A 23,945-nucleotide genomic window follows, 5' to 3' on the forward strand; every position below is an offset into this window, starting at 1 on the left:
GAAAAAACAACGCGCAAGTTCAGATCTTTGTTTCGACAACTTTACGCTTCAACTCAACTCTTTGATGTCAATTCACTTGGGTGGCGCTGCGGTCGGCACTGCGCCCCCCATGCGCAGACTATTCATTTCACGCGAGCCTGGTGTGGGCAAACGAAGGCTGGTATGTAAACAGAACGTTAGTGTGCGAAGCGCTCGGCATTACTGCATTCTTCATTCAACGGGGGAAAAAAGCAAGAAACAGAGTTTATCGCTAGAATTAAGGGAACGTCGATATACTATCCGTAATTATCGTTTTTTGTTATAACTTGGTTTGCTTCTAAGCTTCGGAAAAATCTTGAATCAAATTATCATCGAGAAACAGTTTCATCATTGTACACACGCAAAAAAGAGTGCTAAACATTTCACTTTGATTAGACCGGCTTACACGGGCAAAGAAACATCACGAGGAAAATAGCTCCACGTTGCTTCGACGAAATATATGTATACCGCCAATTTTATAAGTGACGTGCAATGAACATTGGAAGAAAACATGTAGTGACCGTGACCTTGAACCGAGATCCGACGCCAACTAAAAATAACTAAACCAAGCGTGCGAATACACTATACGTATAGTGCGCATTCCAATCCCACAGCTTTAGATGAAAGAATTCAAAACGTTTTGTGACGGAGAAATCGGGCAACGTCAACAAATAATTATTGCGAACGCTTTTAAAGTGTAACGTACTATACACCGTCTGCCGTACTCCACACGCAAGATAGGTGATATAAGAAAAAACGGTCACATCGATTCAATGTCTTTATTATTCAGCGAGGATAGTGAATAAAACGATACTAGTTTTAGATGCCTCTAGTTCCCACGCTGTTCAGTAGTTTGTACTCAGCACACGTCGCGAAACCGTTTCTAGTTTCTATGTAAGAGAGAAGCTGCGGCCGGTAAACACAACGCTGATAGCTGCTATTTTGCCGTGACGTCGAATGACGAAACCGTTGCCCCGGGCAGTCAGGCTTGTGTTACGAGCTTCATTCATTTTAAAACATTTTTCGCTTATTTTTTTTTTTATATGTTTGCCATCTGGCAAGTGGTCGCGTACTCTTCGCGCGTTTTAGTGATACAAGGTAATAATTTTCGCAATGTTTCGTTGTTACACCTCTTGCTCTACGGAAAACAAAGCATTACACGGCAAACAACATGAGCACACGAAGTTATGTTTGAGTTTATTGTACATTTTTTTTTAAATAAAAAATGAATTTAACATAAAGGGCACAGCAACGTGGAATCGTATAAAATCATCACGTATCATTTACCAGATAGTATTCAAACATACCACTACTTAAAAGAATTTCAGTGGCGAGATAACACTTCATTGTTTTTCTCGGCGATCTGTTCTAATAGAAAACAAATGGTATATTTCGTAAGGCACAAGGTTGGAACAGCTCTTGTCAGACAATGGCTTTCACTTCTTATGCACCAGTATTTGGTGAATCATATTTGGCATCAAGAAGGGGATTGCATATGAAGCACCAGAACAGTTAATGCCAGCATTTGATTTCGTTTTCCTAGTGCTGTAAAGCCACGGGAAGAGGTTTAATATAAATTAAGCTTTCGACCTGCAAAAGCCTCTCGCAAGTAACAGACCGCATACATCGAGTTGGAAAATGCAACGAAACATAAATGACTCTTTATTACAACTGAAGTAAACTACAAAATGACGAACACAAATATACTCTCTGTACAGGATGACTCAGAGGGCGTTGATCTCACCCAGGAACATGATGGTGTTGGTTCTAGAGTTCCTGATGAGGAAGATGAACGGATGATCTACATACACCTTTGGCAACGGGGGCGGCGTCACAAACGCGGCCGTTCTTAGCTGGATGACAAAACCCGTAACGGCAGCGGCTTCGCTGCCTTCTTCATTGACCTCCAGCACAGCCTTGTGTAGGACATCGGACACGTAGAGGTTTCGCGAACCGCTGATACCTGAAAGATCGGCGTCGGCCGAGAAAATCTTTGTGATGCCCATGGCTTCGAGCGTGGGCTTGAGAGTGTATTTGGTGTCCAGCTTAAACTTTGGAAGTTTCAGCTTCATGTCCTTGGGGTACATGTTCTGGAGGGCAAGGTTAAGCGTCTGCGACGTCAGAACCGACTTGAGCGAAGCCAATCCGGTTTTTTCTCTGGGCAAAATGATGGTCATGCTGAAGTCATTGCCGACGTAAGGCAGGTCTACGAGGTCAGCGTTGAGGATGGCGTTGTAGGTGTGGTTAAGAGTTGACTTGAGCCGCATCATGGGTACCTGGACCTTCTCGACACCGCCATTGTAGAACGACCTCGGCTTCGTCTTCGTCTTGTCGAACTCGTACAGCCACGTCCCCTTGTAGTAGATGGCGTTGAGGAGGATTAACCGAGTCGAGAAGTCCGGTGGTTCGTCGAACAAACTCTGTACCTTCCCATGTGTCCTGTTGCTAACCCAAGCGTTGATCTTCTGTATGGCCTCTTGACCGCGTTTCTGGAAGTCGGCTTCGATGTACTCGGCACCGAAGGAACTTGTGAGTGCGTCGGTGTACTCAGGAAGGATACCGTACCCCTCTTGGGCCACGGCTGCGTTGGCGATGTTGAGCGTGTAGTCGTGCGGCAGGTCGTTGGTCGACTGGAGCTGTTCCTTGAACAAGGCGAGGACCTTGCCCTCGTTGAGTTCATCCGCAGCGTAACCAAAGTTCAGCGTCAACTGTTCCAGGGTGTCCCCGCGGGCGCCGGCGTAGGCCATGCCCATGGCTGTGGACACGCTGAACGGGGAGAAGAACACGTTGGTCTTGTCGTTGCTGGGAAGCTGCTTGAGAAGATTGAGCCCCAGGTAGTTGTTGGCTCGTGCCAGCTTCCACTTGTCTTGGCTGATGTCGTCTTGCGCTAACGACGCGGTAATAGCGGCGAAGAGCCATAGCAGGCGGGTCATGGTGAGGTAATTGGTCTGGAAGGGAAAGAAGGTACAATAAAGGGTATGAAGTAAATGCAGGTTGGAGCCCAGCCAACAACATGTATAGTGAATGTCGCCGCCCGTCTTATTTAGTTTTCCTCGTGCGTACGTGCGTCAAGTGCGTTTCAATGGCTGACGGGCCGGTGGCACGGCCTGTGGCAGGTGGTTATGTGTACGTTCGCGCTCTTTACGTCACGCGACTGAACATTCCCGGCAAAAACATCGCCGACTTTACCTTAAAACGCTTCTCGACCCGTTTGCTAGAATCAGCGTTTTAGCTAAGATCGCATTAAAGAACGCGCCGCCGAAGAGCGGAGCGGCACGTAAAGTGAAGTCGCAAGCTCTTGCGCGCCTCAAGCTTGGCATGCCTTTCCTCCACAGAGTCTAAGCTAAGAGGCTGATGGCTTCACACAGTCCAAGCTGTGTGAAGCCGTCAGCCTGGCTGATGGCTTCCAGACTGTGTGACTTCACACAGTCTGGGTCGCAATCTGGCCCAGACTGAGCCACTGTGAAATTCGCTTTTCCTTTTGCGTGTTTCAAGAGTGGTGACACAGACAAAAAGTGACGCCCTCCACACTTCATAAAAGAATTCGTTTAAAAAAGAAAACTTATCCAAATTTAATATAATCACTGGCCGCTTAGGAAGCGAAGGGCAAGGTGAGTCCCAAGCACCATATTATTGCTCCGAAGCCGACTGCATGACTAGGCGATGAGAGCACCGAAAACTAAATCCTAAAACAAAAAAGCGTAAACATTACTTGCAATGCGTTTCTTAAGCTGTGAAAAACTATAGACCGCTTTATATTTTCCTAAATATTATACGGTAATATTTTACGGGCGTTCCACATTGAAAATAGAGCACACAGAAGCCCAAATACGAGCTCGACAATTCGTAGTTTGATCACGGGTATTTAGTGGATTGAGAGCTTAAAGAGAACTCTGAAATTAGGGTAATGGCTCAAACTACCTGATGAACGATTGTACTTATACTTAAAACCCCGAGATAAGGGGCTAAGCGACGAGAAAGGAAAAAGGAAACAACGTCGTTTTGTTGTCCGCTTTCTTTCTCTTCGTTTGTTCCCTTGTCTCGGGGTTTTAAGCATAAGTAATAAAACACTTTACACAAAGCTTAGCAGTTGCATTGTTGATGAGCGCGAATTAAATGGCTTCATAAGGTATTTGCCGATGACACTACTCCAAAAATTCCAAACTCGTGTCAATAATGCGGATCTTCTCAGGGACAACGTGCAATCAGCGTGTTGAAGCACGGCACATGCAAGTGGCTAAGATCTTGCAAAACGCATTCTAATTGGTTGTTGTCGGTCACCACATGGGTCATGACCACGTTCAACCAAAATCTTCTCTTCACTGCTTTAATTCTTGCAATTTTCTAGAGATATGTATCTAACATACGACATATACATACAAAATACATTTTATCAAATATAAAATAGAACTAGATCTGACAGCTCCGCAATCTGATCATATATAGTCACCGGATCTGCTCATATTTGACGCCATATTTGATACTCTGCGGTACATTTAGACATCCCTTCTGAAACGCTGCGACTTCTTTTTGTTTTTCAAACGAGATACAGGGCGTATTTACCCTAAATTTAAAAGGTGCATGTTAACCATTAGTCTCTCGTACGAACCTAGAATTTATACGTTTAGTTTTCATAAATTAAAACAAAGTATTTTATACGAAGCTTGTTAAAACTGACGCGCATGGGTTCCTCGTAGGTCACATTATATTATTCTACTCCGTTGGCATCAAATACGAAACTTTCTGTGCAAAACAAAATATTAACTAACATGAATTAAAAAAACGGTCAACGTGCAGGCGAGCTGGTGCGTATTAATCATGATGTTTAAACCTGAGAATGGTGAGAAAAGCGTTGTATGAAATGCATCTTGTTAGCTGAGTATGAGACGCTCGTCTGTCACCTTTCTCTGTTTTTTTCTAAGATATCTTCAAGTTTCCTTCCCAATCTCAGAGCTTAAACATCATGAGAAACACTGGGTAGTGGTTAAGCAGAAGAAGACGGCTACACGCACACAGAGCACGCGTCATTTCAAAACTGGCAAACGGGAGAACTCAAGGACAGGTCCCTGAGTAAACTCAGCCCCCACGCAAAAAGAAAAAAAAAAAGAAAGAAAATCGCTGTCGATAATAAAAGAGTCGGAAAGAGACCAACAACAAGCGGTCGGCAGACAGCCTGTACCACAGCAACCCGGTCACAGATCTCTATTCACTTGGGCTTTCTTTTCGCTATCCACCTGCACCAAACGTGCCGCACACGACTCCCGGTTGGGCGTCTTCGTAAATCAAGCGCCGGTCGGATCGACTCACCTGTCTCGTCTCCTTCGGAACCGTCGTCGGCTGCTCGTCCCCTGCTCGACTGGCTTGTGCGCTCCGCCGCTCCATGCGGGCCGAGCGATACTTTTCTAGCCAGGCCGGGAAACCCAGCTGCGGATGTCGTAATCGAGCGGACATGACGTCCGGAGGCCGACCCCTCTCACCCCGATAGACGCCGACGTCGGCGCCGACAGCGGTGGGGCGCTTCTCGCCCGCGCAGCTCCTTCCCGGACAAAACTCGACCGGAACTTTAAAGAGACATCCCTTCCCCCTTGTCAACATTGTACACTCGGTTTCACTTGACGATGGACCGCAGGGGACGCTACGAGCCACCCAAGGCAATCCAACGCTCTGAACCTGGCACGTGACGACGCCCTCTGCGCTTCACTGCGCCCCTCCCGAAGGTTACACTTACTGGATTAGTTTCGATGGCTCGTAGCGTCAGCTGCGGTCCATCCTAAGGTGAAAATGAGTATAGTGCTTCGTGGCATAATTTTATTTATTTATTTGTTTCGTTTGACGCCGTTCATCAGCTACGGGATCGGCTCGCAAGACCGTCAGCTCGGAGGCGGCGTAGCAAGCAATCTCCGGACTTCCCAATGAAAGAAAGAAGGCGTTCATATTTATTTTCTTACTATTAACTTGTACTGTTGCTGAAGGCCACCGGTAGGAGCAGCCAACCGCGTTTAGCAAATTTAACGGTTTCTTTAACCGGTTGTCCAATCAGCGGCCGAGGAGCCGACACGTCATCGTTTTTTGTGCCTCCTGCGGAGCCAACCGGCGCGCACGAAATGGGCCGTGACACGCGTGACGCCGCAAGCCTGAAGTCGGCTAAGCGTAGTGAGCGTTCGCTTCGCTCCATAGCAAGGGGCGAAGGAGTTTTGGGTGCGAGGCTGTGTTTGTGTGCGCGTGTGATGGGTGAGCACGTGCGATCGCCTTTCTCGCTGGTTGCGGCGTGTGACGGCATTTTGCTGGCGGCGGCGGCGGTGACACGGACGGGGGTTGCTTGTCGGCTTGACGCGGCGGAGGGAGGATGGGAGATTGCGTCAGACGAGTTTCTGTGACGCGCGAAAGAGGATTTCCGAAGGCGCGCCCGCCCGCGTGAGGTCGGGCTCTCTCTGAAGCGGGAACATTTGAAAGTCGCCCCAGCGGTGCGCTTGGCGGAAGGTTGGCCGAGTCCTCCCGGTTTGGTTGTGGTCACGCATACCCGCATCGTGACGTCACGTATTCCTTTTCTCTCTCTCTCCCTCTCCGTCTTCTTTGTGGGCTTCACGTAGATCGTTTCTCTCAGCTTGTTTGTTTGGATGACTTGACAGTCAGGATTAATTGGGGGCGGAACGTGGGATGCGGGACGATATACGTTTGCACTCGAAACTCCTTTCGCCATTCTCAGCGGCCAGCTGAAACATGCGTGAAACGGTTTTCTGTTACGTGAAATATTCGGTTGCATGGGACGGCAAAAACTACGAAGGCGGGAAGGGTGGGGAATAACCATACACGTCAGTGAATGAATGGCGTGCGATGTAAGGTCATGGGTGTCGGTGAGTCCAGCGGCGGCTGGTACGAAAGCAGAGCTCTGACGCAATGTGCTTTTGCAATTAAGGTTCGTTCAACCGTCACCGGCAGATTAAGAAGAAAAGGGAGTTGCCGGCGCTGATATCATCAGTGATCATCCTTTGAAAGTCGAATCACCACAAGAGAAGCACAACGGAGGATCCATCGCAAAGCCAAGGACGCTGTCCTAAATCTGCACGTTCTGTTTTAATTTTTGTGTGTGTGTGTTTTTAAGTTGTTTTCGAGTGTACGTACAGACACCACGATCCAAAATACAGTGAAAAATTGTCAGCGTGCCAACTTTTCCGTAAAGGGCGGGAGAAGAAAATCACCCTGATCAATTTGGGAAGGAGTCCAGCGACTGATTTTGTCCAGAAAGCGACCTGACCCGGAATATGTGATCTGAGTCGGGGACACCGATCGTGAGAAACGACGCTAAAAGTGACATAGCGGACATTTTATAGCAGACATCTCATTATTCGCTGAATCCAATCATTTGCAGTGATCGGTTCTCTCCAAGTGCTCTGTGGGAAAGTGCGTCATTAGGCGTTATGATGTACCATAACATTTAAAGAAATTATAATGGGCGGGAAAGCGCAATAATACTACAGTCATTTCTTGACTTCTATAAAATGTATTCTCAACATAAGCTCAGATCAGATAATTGTTTTTCTGAACTTATCAAAACAAATGCGATTATTTTCTCACAAAAAGAAATCAAAACAAAAAAAAGAAACAATGTTTTTTTTTCCTTCTGAAAAAAAATTATAATAAAGCTTTTAGGGCATCAAGATCCTAATCCGGGTGCATTGGGCGGATACACGACTTGACCACCGATCGTGCTATCAAATACCGCGTGAAGTCTCCGTAAAACATATACAGAGTTGCCTACAACGCTATTATTGTTCAGTTAAAGGTTGCTTCGTGTTGTTAGCACTTAATGACGAAAGACAGGTTCAGAAGCACGAATGAAAATGGTTCCAGCTTGCAGCAACATTTCAGGACTTTAGTTTTAAAGGAGCCATGAAACGATTTTTCTAGTTTCTCTAAATACTACTCAGAATCACTCACTAACGTTATCAACCGGAGAAACTTAACTTAGTTTTTCTTTCTAAGCTATGGCAGTCGGAAAATAAATTCGAGAAATACGAGCATCGTTCATCCCCTCAACTTGTAGCCAGAACAAGCGGCCACGTAAACTGCTGTTAGTCATAGCCACGCGCTGGGGTCGGCAAAGTAGAAAACGCGTGCTGAGCTTCAAGCATTGTTGAAGCTCGGATATTCTCATCACCGCAGTGGTTGGACATGACAACTACCCGAGTGCCCGCCGAGGCTTTGATTGTTACAAGCTGAAGTCGAGTGATCACGCAGTTCTCGCGTCCAATCCATGAGCCGAGCTCGACTGATGTCCAGGTGGGTGGTTTCCATCCCACAATTACGTCATCTAGCTTTGCGAAGGCAAGACTGAAAGAAATGGCCCCCATTTATCCTCGCAATTTCACCGCGACCAAGAAGCTTCTGAATCAGCAGCGGTACGTGCGAGTTTACCAGGACCAGTAGGTCTCTGTAAAGTCATTAACATTCGAACCCGATATCGTTTCATTCCCCCTGTAAGCTAAAAGTATGTAAGGGACTATAGTGGCAATGTGGGCGATTTGGTTCATGACTAGTTAAGGGTGCAGCCCACTAAAAGACAATGACGGAGTGAAGCGCACGGGACATTCGTCCTCGTCTTTCTTTGCGCTGTAGTTAGCTTAACTGGTATGTAAGCTGTCAGGCACAGTGCTCATAAAAGTTATATGGAACACGCGAACGCTGTCTGATGATGATGATAATGATGATGCGGATTCTGTTTTTGTAGAGGCTTATCTTTTTTTATATTAAACGAATCAAATCAGACCTATTAGCTATTTTATTACCTAAAACAACGAATTTTGTTTCTTGTCTGGTAAGGTAGATAAGGCATTTTGCTTTATTTAAGTGATCGGTAGTCCCATATAAAAGAATAGTTCCAGAAGCTCAATACCCTTTGATGCCCAGCGTTACTCAAGAATTATTTATTTTTTCCCGTGCCACGTGCGCCTCCATAAATTAAGCGCCCCCTGTCGCAAAGACGAGGACATCTGCATTTAGCAGTGGAGGATCGAAATGCATCTTCAAAACAGATCACTCGTCCTTCAAAACCGAAGCCGACAGTGGATGTCAGGTATGATGGCGCGCACCGCTGGCTTCAAAACTGCGAGAAGACCGGCGCCAATATTGCGAATTCGGTTATACCTTTCTCTACGGTGCGAAATTCAAAATGCGCCTGGCCCTCTCCCGTGTGGTAAATGCTCTCATTCGTTCGGCGTGAAGTAGCGTCGTTAATTCCCAATGATGCTCACGAGCACCATTTCAAAAACGTTTTTGCGGAGAGAGGTAATTTATTTTTTTCCAATGCCAGATTTCTGTTATTCTTTGTGTTCTAAAACCATGTGAGAGTTTGTAGTTCTGTAGTATTTAAAGTAAAGTTTGGGGTATGAAGGGTAATCCACATCAGTGGCCAGCTTCAAATCGTCTCCATGCAAAGCTTTAACGTAATTCAGGAACATAGTCCTTCCTTCAAACTGTGGTTCCATAAAAAATTCAGAATGCAATCTAGTTCATTTTTTTAATAATCATTCGTAGATTTTGTGTAATATTTATTTTTAATATATTTTTTTAAATGAATCAAAATTAAAATGTATTATTGTGTAATATTTTCTTTTCCCAAACAACAATCTAGTTTTATTTCATAATCTCCAAAAGAGAACGGAATGAGGGGGAACCGGCCAGTTATTCAAGATCTACGTTATTATAGTTGCAGAAAAAAAAAGCTTATCTTGGTATGTTCTATTAAGGAATCATCTTGCTTTATTTCGGGCAAAAGTGGCTAAAATCCGTAAGTCGCAATCGCAACCTGATGACTCCGGAAAGTCCATCCGGAACATTGGCCTCCTCGCAGAAGTGGCACCTTTCTCAGCAACCCACTCCAAGTCTTTCGGATCAGAATGCTGCCACGTGAGGAGGAAATGAAACACAACGTGGGAAAAAAACACACAAACGCACAGACATTTGCCCTTTCTTGCGGCAACCCTGCTCACGAGCGTTAATATTTTGCGTAGTGACGAGAAAGGGAGCGAGGGGGAGAGAGATATTCACGTATCTCTGTTCGACTTCCCATTCAGAAATCCTGCTTCCTCCGGGATCTCTACTGAACACCGCGTGAAATCGACACGTTTATAGTAAGCACTCTCGACGTGAGAAAATTGCGGTGAATGAGTTTCTAAGCGCGTCATCGAATTTCTAGTACGAACGCTCGAGCTGGTGGAAATTGCTTGTCTGTGCTTTCAGAAACATGGCGGGACGCGTTTCTGATGTACTCGAGGAGAAAATATAGTATCCTGGCTTGCTCGCCAGGGAGCAGAGCCCCCTGGCGAGCAAAGTCTGATATTTTTAGATCGCGTCTCCGTTGCGCGTCGTGCTGCGTTCTTCCAACGCTCAGTTAGTGCCCGTGACGAGATGCTGAGGGACGCTGACCATAGAGTTGTTATAATATACGCTAGAGGATCAGCTGGCTCTAGTCTGTGCTGTTGCAAATTGAAGCAGACAGCAACCAGTCGAAAATTGACTTCCGGTAATGCATGTCTAGGGAGAAAAGCGGGTGCGTTTTTACTCTGCGGTTGAATATATAGGAGCAACTATTACGAATTATTAAAACGTAGTAAACAGTTTGGAACGTTTCTCAATCACGTGAATGAAAATATTGATTAGTGTTTTTACGTACCATGCAGCGAACGATCCATGTCGAAAACCAAGGGAGACAGCAAGGACATTGCAGTAACACTGGATAAGTAACTTTCTGTGCATGTAGACGATCAATAAAAAAGTTAAGGTCAAGTTAATATAGTCCGATTTGCAATAAATAAGTATTGATGGGGAAAACAGCTAAAAAAACATGGACTACGAAGAATAACAAACACGACAAGACAATGGTTCCCCATCATGTATAGCATCAACCAACTGTCCCAGTTCACCACCAGCTCATTACAGTTTAAATAAGGATTGCTTTATTATCTCTACCCGTGCACATGTGAAAAGAATGATTGTTCTGCGTTCAAAACATAACCCGCACGCTCAACATCTTAGAAAATAGGGGGAAGCCAGAAAACAGGTGCCCGCTAAAAGCGGGCATAGGAATTAAATAAAAGAGACAGCTTTTATGGCCAGGATACTTTAATCTTTATGTTTTGAATGTTTTCAACCGCTTGTAAAGATGCACGACGGGATCAGTTTCATATATATGTGACAGAAGTGGCATATTATCAATATATAAGCGTCACCGGAATGCTGAAGAACCTTGAATAGACGCTACATTCCTTTCGGTTGTTATTTTGCTGAAATTCGTCTCTCCTGTTTACACATCCTCTGTGGAACACAGGTTTGGGCCTGAAATATAGCGAAGTTTGACATCGTTCACTGATGGAGAAAAATCCTGTAACTAAAATACTTTTACACTGTTAATAAAGGTACATACAATTCGACTTAAACAGCAGAAGCGATTGATGACCTCTCTTCTGTAATACTATCTAAACTTTTCTCGCAGTCCCTAGATCTTTGTTTGTTGCCCAGCGATTGGAAGGTGGGTAAGGTGGTACCTTTGTTTAAATCAGGTGATGCTCACTCTCCTCTTAATTACAGGCCTATATCTTTAACTAGTGTCCCATGTAAAATGTCGGAACATATCATCTATTCTAATTTAGTTAACTTTTTGAATCCAACTCATTTTTCACATATCGTGAGCATGGTTTTCGTAAATCATTCTCATGGAAAACGCAACTGGTTTGTTTCACGAACGATGTTTTTTCTGCGCTAGACAATAATCTTTCAATCGACTGCATATCTCTTGATTTTTCAAAAGCCTTTGATTTAGTCCCTCACCAACTGCTCTGCTTAAAATAAAAAAAAAACTAAACTTTGACTCTTACATTCTTGCATGAATCAAAAAATTTATCTCAAACAGAACACAGTTTGTATCTGCAAACGACTAAGACTCTCTTCCCTGCACTGTTAGTTCGGGTGTGCCGCAAGGTTCCGTCCTCGGCCCCCTTCTTTTCCTCATATACATAAATGACCTCTTTAGCAATGTCCAGTCATCCATAAGGTTGTTTGCAGATGATTGTGTCATTTATCATGTAATCTATTCTGATACTGATACGTCTTTTCTTCAGACTGACCTTAATTCCATGACTAACTGGTGTGACGTCTGGAAAATGCGCCTTAATGGCAGTAAATGTAAAGTAATGAGAATTTCACGGAAAGCTGCCTGTACTAACTTTCCTCAATACAACATTGGTTCTGCTCTTGAACAGGTGACATCATACAAGTACCTAGGTGTCCATATAACATCTGACCTCTCCTGGCAAACTCACATTAATTTTATTGCTAACAACGCTAATCGCATGCTAGGTTACTTACGCCGCAACTTCTCAAGGGCTCCTTCATCATTAAAACTACTACTGTACAAGACCCTCGTTACATCCAAGCTTGAGTATGCGAGTTCGGTGTGGGACCCAGGCCATGAATTTCTAATTAATCAAATTGAATCCGTACAAAATCGTGGCGCCCGTTTTATTTTGTCTAATTTCTCACGTTTTTCCAGTCTATCATCCATGAAACTAACTTTACATCTTCCGAATCTCTCATTGCGTAGAAAATTATCTCGTTTGTCTTTATTTCACAAAATTTATCATCACAACCAGCATCTAAGTGAAGAGCTTTTTTTCTGAACCATCGTATGTATCCCATCAAAATGATCATCAGCATAAAGTCAACGTCCCTTTCAGTCGCACGAAGCTCTTTTTTGATTCTTTTATCCCAAGGACTACTAATGAGTGGAACCACCTGCCCACGTCCATCGCCACAATCACAGACGCTCCTGCATTCAAGTCTGCCATTGAAAACTATTATGCTAACTATTATGTGTTGAATTCTATTTTTGTACTTTTGTTTTTACCCCACTCCCTTCTGTAATGCCGTGTGGCTTTGAAGGTATTGAAATAAATAAATAAATAAATAAAATAATAGATGATATTTTCCGGCGAAGAGAAAAAATACGCACGCGTTTTCCTATAGGAATGCACAGGAGCACCGCAAATGTTGACTGATTGCTGTCTGCTTCAAAATATTTATTCCAAAACTCAAAGCGCCTTATCGCGGCGTAATGAATGCATTGCAGGAATCAGTGGGAAGCAAAATTCTCCTGGACCACAGCTTCCCAGAATGCAACGGGCGAGGTGAAGGATTTATGAAAGTAGGCTATTTGCATCCAGGAAGCCGTATAGACACTGGCGCCAGTTGAACCTCTAGCGTGCATTATAATAGCACTATGGCGCTGACAGACGCTAGTTTACTCCCATGAATTTTGCATGATGAAACGCTATAGCGTTTCATCATGCACAATGTATGTGAAACGGCGTTATAGGACGCCGTTTTACATTAGCATTAAGTAGGCGCCCGTTTTTGTGGCCGCGTCTCGTGGACGCTACAGTGCCCTCTGGCTAAGAGAAGGTGCGCGCCATCTCTGTAGCTCTCAAGTTTTGAACCGCGCTCCAGGTGAGCAGCATAGGACATTTTTAGGTCGCGTCTCCACTGGGCATGAGCCGCATGACGTCGCGTCCTTTCATACGCTTTGCTAGTGCGCGTGTGCCATGGACAGATGCTGAGGAACGCTGAGAGACGCTAGTTTACGCCCGTGGAAGGTGCATGATGGAACGCCAGGACGCCGCTTCACGTCAGCATTAAATGGTCACGACCCGCGGACTCTAGCTATAGCCTCCTTTATACTAACAAAGCCTGGCAGATCGCCACGAGAAGCGGCTGCCGAAATGGGACAGGTGAAGCAGCAGTCAACGAATGAGAGGAGAGCCACGTGACTGGCGCCCCGCTGCGGCGAGACGCCGAAACACACTTCTTCCAAGCGAACAAGTGTGTTTCGGATCCTCGCCGCTGCAAAAGCTGTGCGCTGACGTCCAGGTTCCCCGAGAAACCCGAGAAACGCTCTGTGCTACCAGATTTTCGCGCACGAAATCTGCGACCGGGCTCTCCACTGATCTCTACTGTAGTAGGCTGGACCGCGAATTGGGAGCCCGTCGATGTCGCCACCGGTGGCCATTGCTTGACACCAGGCAATACACGCAAGTGTACGGGAGAAACGCACAAAATTAAGAATACTGAAGCATGTACACTGTGCTCGGAGGCGAGTATTTTATGGTGCGCTGCGATCCTTATGTCGGGAGTTTGGAGGTCGAATCGGTGTTTGGCAAATGTTCGAACGCCGAATAGAAAAATCAAACGTACCGGAGCACCTAAGGCTGAGCTGGCAAGCTTGCTCTCGTAGTGGAGTAAACAAAGGAACTTGCCGTCAATGAGACCGTCCTTGGGGAAGCCCAGAGGTTGTTGAATGACAAAGAAGTTTCATCTCGACAGCGGCTTTCAGGGACTGAGCGAATTCCGAATAACAAAGCCTTCGGCGCTTGTCGTCGGCTAAACTCAAATCAACGAAACCGCCACCTACTCCGCTGTAACTCTAGGTAACTCTCGCCTCATTTAGCTACACTACATCTTTCGCCCAGCGGAGCCACTCTCGACCACAAAATATTTATTTAAAAGAACTGCGAGGGCTGTCAGTTTTAATGTTTCTACGCAAGCTATTTAACGGGCTTAACGAAAAGCACCGAAAAAGATTCAGTGCCGACAACAGCTTAGAAACGGGGGAAACACCACTTTTTCTCGTTTTTCCCATAGAGTCCCATGCATTTTGGGGTGTCAATCAATGGCCACCGGTGGCGACACTCGTCCCCAGCTACCGAGGCCGCGGTCCGCGATCCAGCCTACTACAATAGAGATCAGTGGGGCTCTCTATGGCTCCGTCGTCGAACTGCCAGGCTTTGTGAGTATAGAAAAGGCCATGCTTTAGCGAATGGACCTTTTAGTGGTCGCGTCTCGTGGACGCTACAGCTCCCTCTGGCCGAGAGGAACAGGCATGAAACAGGCCTATTATCGGAGTCTGCAATACAGTGGCGTCGGAAAGAGGGGAACGGAAGAGGGGGAGGGGGGGAGGTTCCATCCCCCCCTCCCTTCCTTTAAATATCTTAAAGATGTCACATAAACAAGACGGGGGACATGGAGGGCCAATTACTGCACTTCCGGGAGCTCAGTGATTGGCAAGGGATAGGTGAAACGTCGTGTTCCCTGAACCTTCTCACACTGCGTGTAAGAGCCCAATTGTCGTTGTTGTTGCTTTTGTAAGAATGATTCGCTCTATACGCTTCTTAGGTCGGAATGATGAACGGAAAAGTAGACGCGAAAAAATGTTAGAATAGAGCGCTTATATCTAAAAAAAGATGAGGTCTGAATCATCACCATCATCGTTCACCTACGTTCATCCACCCAACCATCCTAAAGATAGGCAAGCTCGTTGGGTGTAGCGAGAGCAACCCGACGCTACATCCTGATCTTACCGCCCGGCACCGCTCGAAACCACTCGGTATCTTTCCTCGCACACCGACAAAAACAACATGTCGAAACAACCGCGACATACTCGCAAAGAAAACCAAAAAAGTCATCCTCTCTCGTGAGTTGACCGCAACGTAAGAGTTTCTTGCTTTCCTGTTCATCTCTCATTAATGAATGTTGGCGTCTCCTCCGACTCTCTTCAATGGGGGGCAGGAGTGCCAACAGAGCGCTACGAAAGGCCCAGACACGTCATTAAATGACCGCGGCGCATGCAAGGCACGCGCAACGCTCCAAACGTAAGTGGGGTACGCGAGAAACTCTCCGGAATAAATGAATGACCCGCGAGGAAGTGTATGCATACCGCTTCGGCAATTACACCTAGAAGAGAAGGCCACCGCATGACGCCATCGTTGGATGGATGGATGAATGAATCCGGCTGAGCGCTTTGGATCGGGCGGTAGCTTACGCCACCTAGCCATTTTGTTTTACCATTTAAGCTTAGAATATTTAAATGTGAAATCTATATTCACTCCGCACTGTAAAAGAAAGTGGGGCTATGAAACCCCTTTGCCATCGGTTAATAAGAAAATGCCTAGTTCTCGCTTTCTGCCACCATTAACTTAATCTTTGCTTGGTAATCTCTACTGTCATTGGTGGATGCCCGACCCGCCCCTAGCGGCAAATACGCCGAAGCTCTAGGTTAGTTGGCGCAACACTACCGAAAAACCTAGAGTAACTGTATAGGCTCCGCTTGCAGAGTCAGAGCATCGCGTTCCTTTTCCTTGCGCCGCCAACTCCGTATTTTCGGAGGAGCGGTCGCGTTCACCGCCGATTTGGATCCAATATTCATGAGGGAAAACCACCTTGCAGGCGCCGAGTTTCGGGCGGAACATGTTTCTCGCTTTACGTTTGCGAAAAATACGTCATACACTAAAAGCGAACGAATTTGAAAGTTTCTTGGTCATGGAACATTATGTCTAGTCACTCGGTACAGTTATAGCCACTAAATGAGCTGCGCTTAGGGTATCGGCACTCTGTTTTCCGAACTCTTTGTGGGAGCCGCCATTTTGGTACGTATGCAGAGCAGACGCAACTGCCGATCGTCATGATTCAAAAGTGCTACTTCCACAGCATTATATTCGGTGTTAGGAAGCTCATGCTTTGCTCTGTCGCGAACTGTTTAAACATTTCTGAAGGGCGGAAAAGCGTTTACTGTAGTTTCAGATAAAGCTTCAGATAACTGGCCACCACGATTTTAAGCCACAATATGGGCAAGTCTCGTTACTCTGAAGCTTAGCTTATTTAGTGGCACTAGGTACAGTACAATCGCGTTGTTTTATAACGCTAGCGGTGTTTTAAAACGTGCTTCCAAAGTCTGGGAAGTAGACGACATGGAGGACGTTAACACTGCTCGCGTCTGCGACGCTCGCGGGGAGATACGCGACGGGCACATCCGGGCACTTTGGACCAGGCAACAAAGCGTAGCCACGGCTGTTTTACCGATCTCATAGAGCAGTGGTTCTCAAATGGGGGTCCGCGAAGCCCTGCCTCGTCATTCAAGCACGGCAATGAAAGCTGTAGTTTTTTCAGCTTGAAAGGAAACGTTCCAAATTTTGGTGAATTGTATCGTGTGTATGTCAATGAGAGAAGTCTGCTTCACACTAGCCCCTTTGTTAATTAATCTTATTAAATCATCATAATTTACCTATACGTTTCCCTTCCCCTTACCACAAACGGGGTCTTCCATCTTCTCGGGCGATCTACAAGGGGTCCGCGAAACATCAGTGGTTGAGAACCACTGATCTAGATAGTTAAAAGTTATACCGGTTTTTTTGCTAGGGAAGCCGCCGCCCGATTCATAGGTTTCAGCCTCATCCATCCAGCCACCCGTCCAGTGATGGCGTCTGTGTGGTAAGGTACAGGGCTTGTCTTTTATGTGGTATGCCTGGATAGCAATTGGCTATGTTCCTCGACGTTGTTGACTGGTCATTTATATGAAATTGTAGTGATTTATACAGTTGGCAGGTGGCAGCGCTTGCTGCTATCTACTGAGTTTGCTATTTTCGTTCTCTTTCTTGTCATATTCGTTCTTTTTTTCCCCTTCAATTAAGTTGGGGGCGTCGCGTAATTATGGATGACTTCATCCACAAGAACCAACCAATAAATGCTGAGTGTGTTACCAGCTTCCGCACCATCGTGGACGTAGGTCTTTCTTTGTCTCAGAGAGCCGCCTGTTTCTCGTTCTGACAGCGGCAATGTAGCGTCCCAAGCAGCACAGAGTTGGCCAGTCATCGGCCAATGGCTGGCGATGGTCCTTGGCCAAGTGGCCAGACAGTGGCCAGAGACTGGCCGGTGACTGGCCTTTATCTGGCCACTGGCCATCAGCCATCGGCCAAGCATTGGCCAATGAATGCCCACTCTCTGGCCACTGGCCAAAAGACCATCGCCAGACATTGGCCATCGCTTGGCCAAAATTCGTGCTGCTTGGGGTCGCTGCCGACTCGCATCATCGGAACCGCCCGGCGTCCTACCTTCGTAGTTTTGGGGGCAGAAGTTCTACGTCTTAGGGGGGTCACCGGGCGATTTAGAGCCTCAGTCTTCTCTGTCTCGGTATTGATGTTTGCGGGCAGATAGAAGGGCACGGCACGTCTCGCGTTCCATCCACACTCCTGCGCCGTCTCGGGATTGGGCCCTCGGGTACGCAGGTGGTCACCTCACTTCTAAAATACAAAAGAAATCTTCGAAGCCTTCACTGCTTTACAAGCGTTTTCCTCGCATTACACACACCCTATGGAAAAAGAGAGAAAAAAAACTTCCACATCATTTACGGCGTTTGAACATTTTCAGCCTTGAACGTAAAAATACAAGTTCCCTCCAACGCCGTGGACGAGGATGCAGAGAAGCTCCCGTTTACGCTCGCACTCTGATAATAACAACGGGTATACCTCGATCTTGGGAGACGAAAACACTTGGGAGACGAAAAGTTCAAGCTGGCCCTATCCTAGTGATGCACCAACTAGCTCAACTCAGGCGGTTATACCTTCACGCGGAAGGTGCACGGAATGGATGTGGTGCGCCACAGTCAATTCGTGCGTTGAAAACAGCCAAATCGCAATAACCCCGCATAAATGGCAGCCCCTCATTCTCTGTCAGTTCGAACGTCTGCCACCCAAGCCAACGCAGAATACGAGCTGTTGCGGCTGTGGGCGCAGAAAGCAGACGACAAGCCGACGGCGAAAAGATCACATGACGTATTTACTCGATTTGATCAGAGGTTACCTTCGATCGAGGAAGGTAGCGTGAGTAATTACTCCGGAGTAAACACCCCGCTTCTGGAACGCGAGTTCTGACGTCATCGAGTTAGCACGAGTAAGTTTTGAAACGCGACGGTACGAAACCATCACTTTGGAGTCGGATCGAGTAAATAATAGAACACAGCCCAAGTCGTCTGCTTCTTGCGCAGGAGTTGCGGCGACGTCAGAACGAAGCCGAGCTCTGATTGGCCTTGGTTGAAAGGATAGTGGGTAGACCTCAATGCCAGATGCCTCGAGCTCTACCCACTATTTTTTTATTTTTTTTTTTCAATCAGCCCATAAGAGCTCGGCGTTCTGGCATCATCGCAGCCCCCGTGCAAGCAGACGAGCTCGCGTTCGGCATTGGCTTCAGTCCCCCCTAACACGAGCGCTGTTTTACTTGCCAAAGCTCCTTTCGGTTTCAGGTTTCAGGCCAAATCTCTGACCAGGGGGGGGGGGGGGGGGGGGGGGCAGAAAACTAAATACGGTGGATTTAGAAGGTGGGTAGTTTTTAATTCGCTGATCTTAATCTAATCTCTGAGAGTACGAAAGACCCGTTTTTAAACAGACAGAAAGATATGCCGTTTTAAAAGTTTGACGTAATCGCCTTCTGGGTCCACTCGCGGTGTTCCAGCGTACCTCAAGATATGAGAACTTTTGAAGGTGCTTGAATATTTTTCGTAGGCACTAAGAAAAAATTTATCCATCGTTCCTTCAATCATAATCCACTATCCATCGCCCATCATTCCCATTCCTTTTAAAGATTAAAAAAGCTACAATGACTTTATTATTCAGCATGTATTTAGGTGTTTATTTTTTCTTAGGACAAGTGTTTCTTTATTAGTACGCATAAGTACGCCACATGTTTTTTCGTCCTTTTTGTTTTGTTTTCCTGTGTGCACCTGTATTTCTTATGCAATTGCGCGTGCTGATGTAAACTACGAAGGATAAGTCCTCAGTCAGGCAACTATGCCATTTACTTCTACCTTCCTGCTGGGTTTGGCCCATGAAAATGCAAATAAACCTCAAACTTCTACTGCGCTTACGAGAGCCCTCTCAGCCATTCTCCTCGCCATTCGTCAAACGCACGCAACCGATACAGTCTGTGCAGAAAGGAGTTTTTCTCTCTTTTTGTTTTATCGCTGTCAGAGCTTTTGACGGTTCTTTCTATCGATGAGGAGGAAAACAAGCCCAAAGAGCTCGAGTTCTACGCTCCCTATGCGCGCCTAATGATGCCTAGATTTCAGAGTGTTTCCCAACGCTGGATAGGGGTCACGTGGTTTATGGGTCGCGCTTGCAATATAAAGTGCGAGGAGGAAGCAAAAGCATCGATCGTCTACGAACGGATCCGCCTTGCTCAGCCTCTCCGCCCGCAGCCCTCCTCACACCACGACGGCGAGCGCATGCGCACATGAACCCAGACTTGCGCGGGTGGGAGACGCCCGCCATTAAAGTGCCAGAGCCATCATCGATGCCTGGAGTTGCTACCTCTTTGAAACCCAGGCTCTCTGTGCGCGCCTCCGGGCAAGTGCCGCCATCTATTGGTGCTTCAGCAAGGTGAAACATTTCGTCGCCAGTGCCATCTCACGAGGCCATCGCGATATGTTGACAGTAATTTCATAGATTAAGAAAACCAAGGAGTAAAAGAGGGTTTGACCCCTTCCGTTCATCCTAAAATAAATAAGATCAGTACAAGAAAAAGTCCAAGTGCGTAGAATATGTAGCTTTTATTTATTTTATTTATTTATATATTCAATACCCGCAGCGCCCTCCGGCATTACAGTGTGTGTGTGTGTAAGGGGGTACACGTAAAGCAGCAGGTACACGTAAAAGTAAAAATATTTGCACAAGAGTGAGAGAAAAAATGCAAACAACAAACAACAAATGGCAACAACACGACATTTTTCACTTTAATTGGTAAGCGTGTTGGTAACATTCACTGGAAACAGAAAAAAAAAAAAAAAAAAAGCAACTCGGGACGAGTTCGTTTCCTTTTTTGTGTTGCTTACGACAGTTAAAAAAAGAGTCAAATTCCCATCGGGCATATAAAAGGAAAAGAAACGCTGATTGCGATATATTTTGCTTTGTTTGCGTTTGCTCCGTATGTCGCATTCGGAGCAGACGAAAGCGAAGCAAAATATATCACAACCATCGTTTGTGGCATCTATTTACTTTTTTTAAATGTTTATCGATGAAATGAAGCGTCTGATTCTAAGGCAGAAAGAAATTCATCATTTGAAAGAATTGACGCTATGCGCGAGGGCAATTGATTCCACTGACCAACTGTTTTTTGGAAAGAAAGAGCTACTAAAGAACACGGTCTTACATCTGTACTCGCGTACTTTGTGGATGTGATCCACACAAGCGGAGACATAGTGCAGCGAAAAGATATACTTTTTGGCGTGGAATGCCAGACTGCGAGTGATATATGGAATGGAATAGCTTCAAACGAAGCTTCGCTCCGCGTTGCCCGAGCGTATCCTATTTTAACTTCTGTTTTGGAACGCGTTACGCTAAAATTTCTTCCGTATTTCGGTTTTCCTAAAACTCACCCAATTGCTCGTTCTTGAAATTTTTCTATTTTATCTTTGTCAATGTTAGTTGGAGGATCCCAAACAGTACAGGCATATTCTACTACAGAACGCACGTTTGATTGTCGAAGAGTTCTCGAATGTCCTGAGAAAAGTGTCTATACTCTGTTTCATACTTAGCGTGCAATGCTGCCAAAGCTACTGGCGCGAGCGCGCGGCTTCATTAATGGTTTTCTTTGCGCGAGAACGCGTGCATATGATCAACAGAGATCAAGCCCCACGCTCGCGCCAGTAGCTTTGACAGCGTTGCACGCTAAGTGTGAAACGGGGTATAGTGTTTCGGGTTATAAATCCTAAAGATCTGCTAGCTTTTGCTATAGCGTAGTCCACATGTCGATGCCAACACAACGATGACGTGAAGTAGATGCCGAAATACTTCAATTCAAACAATGTTTTTAGACTAACGCCGCTTACAACGTAAGAAAAATTAATTGGCGTTCGGTTTCTCGTGAGCGTCATGGATACAGTCTTATCCATAATTAGTTTCATCCCCCCAAGTCAAGAGGAAGAGAACATTCATTCAGCAACTTCTCAATGAGCACTTTCAAAGATGGGATTATTGAGCGTTCACAGGATTAAAGCAGGGCATTTAGCAAACAACCGGGGCCCGCTGCCTTTTAAAACGCTTAAGCGTTCCAATGAAATTTCTATCCCGTGGGAATCAAAGGAAATATCTTCCATCGGCGTTATTTCACCCTTAGCAGCATTGTCTACTGTGTCACTATGTGCTGCTAGCGATGAAAACACGAAGCTAAAGTAATCTTTAAAACATTATGCTTTATCACTAGCATTATCAACACTAACGTCATCATCCAGAAGAGCTGAAATAGATGCGTCATTCTTTTTATTCGTTTTTATGTATTTCAAATGTTATCTTGTATTTTCTTTATTTTTACACTGAAATTATTCAAAGTAAGCTGATTTGGTTTGGCCTATTTCAATTTTCAGTTCACCGGCTATTACCTTTAATTTATTAGGATTTTCAGCCTGTTTTTGAATGCACGATAGATTCTTTGTTTTCGCCGAGTCAACTTGCGCAGTTCTGTCGAAAACCATGGCTCACTTTTATTACGCCCTGCAGTCAAGGTCCAGGAAGGGACAAAGCGCTCTAGCAGTTCCAGAACCTTTGACTTAAAAATTGACCAAAGTTATGTTAGATGGTAGGATTCAACGAGTGTTTCAAAAACTATAAAATATACGTCTACAGTATTGATCATTTCCTCCGTGTGAGCTTTTGCATAGTTGCGCTTACGTCTACTGCTATTGTTGTTAATTTTTATGTGCTCTACATTCATTTCGCAAAGAACAATTTCATGATCGCTAATCCGCGGCAGAACTAAGGACTACTTTACCAGCTGGGGTTTATTTGCGAGAAAAAAGGTCTAGAACGTGGTTGCCTCGAGTGGGCTACAACACAGCCTGGATCAGTGCAAACGAATTCATGAAATTCGACATCACTGCATTCAGCCCTCGAGTTTCGCCTGAAAAGGCATTTTGTTGGTGCCAGTTAAAATCGGGGAGATCGAAATCCCTGCCTACAACAATAGAATCAGATTTAATTGCTTCCGCCATGGTTGTAAATTCTGGCAATATCTCTACTGAACTTGCTGGTGGACGGTAAAAGGAACATACTGCCAAAGTATTTCCATTACAAAGTATCAGTTGGCATCATACTGCTCCGCACGAGCTATCAACTAAAATTCTGGTTGAAGCAATTCTTTGATCGACCAGGATAAATACAACTTCTCCGTGACAATTCCCGTCTTTTCTCTAACATGCAAAGTAATCTGGAAATACTTCGCCATCTGCTATATCGTCGTCTAGTCATGATTTTGTACCGATAACAACTTTCCAGTCAACAGCATGTATTAGGCTATTGAAATCTTCAATCTTATTTTTAATGCTCCGGCAGTTAATCACAATAAAGGAGGCAGTAGTGGGCGAGCCAGCGCTCGGTCATCTAAACGTTCCTGCTTGGTTGACGTCATCATCAAAAACATATTTAACATCATTAAGATACAGTGCGTCATGCCTAAGGCTAACATGTGTGTCTTCATTTTTGTTACTTTTCGCAAACTCCCACATGACCGTCTTTTCCCTTCGTATAACCTCAGAAAAATCCTCCGATAAACTAATACTAGTCTCTTTTTTTTTTAATTTTTTTTTTTTTTTGCATTGCTGAGAATCGCATGTTTTTCTCTGAAAGACGCAGAGTTTACAATTATAGGCCGATTTTATCCTTCCGGTATTTTCCAATCCTGTGCCCTCTCTCAATCGACCGATCTCACCAGCCAGTTTGACTCGCCACCGCTGCTGCAATGCATCTCTTTCTGCACGTGTGACAACCTAGCTGAATCCCTTCGTTCGCAGAGCACGAGGCGGCAGTAGATGTGCCGTTCACTGTGGCCTGCCTTCTGTGAAGTAAAGTTATGGCGACTTCACGCATGCGCCGAACGCTTAGTGAGATCAATCTATCATCGGAGGCTTTACGTCTAGTTTTGTTTCGCATATTTCTCGAACAGGTTTCTCGGACACAGACCATGATTCATGCGCGTTCGCATCCTTTGCACCGTAAAACACAAGGTTGCATCGCCTGTTACGTTTTTCAGAGATGGTCGATTTTTTACGTAAGTGACTGCGT

The 23,945-nt window shown here is 45.5% G+C and overlaps 1 protein-coding gene across 1 annotated transcript; it reads right to left on the bottom strand.

Annotated features, from left to right (window-relative positions):
• Positions 1-1,649: 1,649 nt before the first annotated feature.
• LOC8042143 (intracellular coagulation inhibitor 2) lies at positions 1,650-5,479 on the bottom strand. Its single transcript, XM_002415263.5, has 2 exons — positions 5,326-5,479; positions 1,650-2,966 (listed from the first exon to the last, which is right to left on the bottom strand). The coding sequence occupies exons 1-2, from the start codon at positions 5,467-5,469 to the stop codon at positions 1,743-1,745; spliced, it is 1,368 nt and encodes a 455-aa protein (XP_002415308.5). The 5' UTR covers positions 5,470-5,479; the 3' UTR covers positions 1,650-1,742.
• Between the last annotated feature and the right edge of the window lie 18,466 nt (positions 5,480-23,945).

Source organism: Ixodes scapularis, unplaced genomic scaffold (assembly GCF_016920785.2).
Source record: "Ixodes scapularis isolate PalLabHiFi unplaced genomic scaffold, ASM1692078v2 PGA_scaffold13__105_contigs__length_92229423, whole genome shotgun sequence".
Lineage (NCBI taxonomy): Eukaryota > Metazoa > Arthropoda > Arachnida > Ixodida > Ixodidae > Ixodes > Ixodes scapularis.

Bases quoted from the DNA above. Each gene is read 5' to 3' on its own strand.
- LOC8042143 (XM_002415263.5), bottom strand. From the start codon at position 5,469: ATGTCCGCTCGATTACGACATCCGCAGCTGGGTTTCCCGGCCTGGCTA. The intron at 2,967-5,325 runs GTGAGTCGATCC...TTTCCCTTCCAG, and splicing joins TTCCGAAGGAGACGAGACAG to ACCAATTACCTCACCATGAC.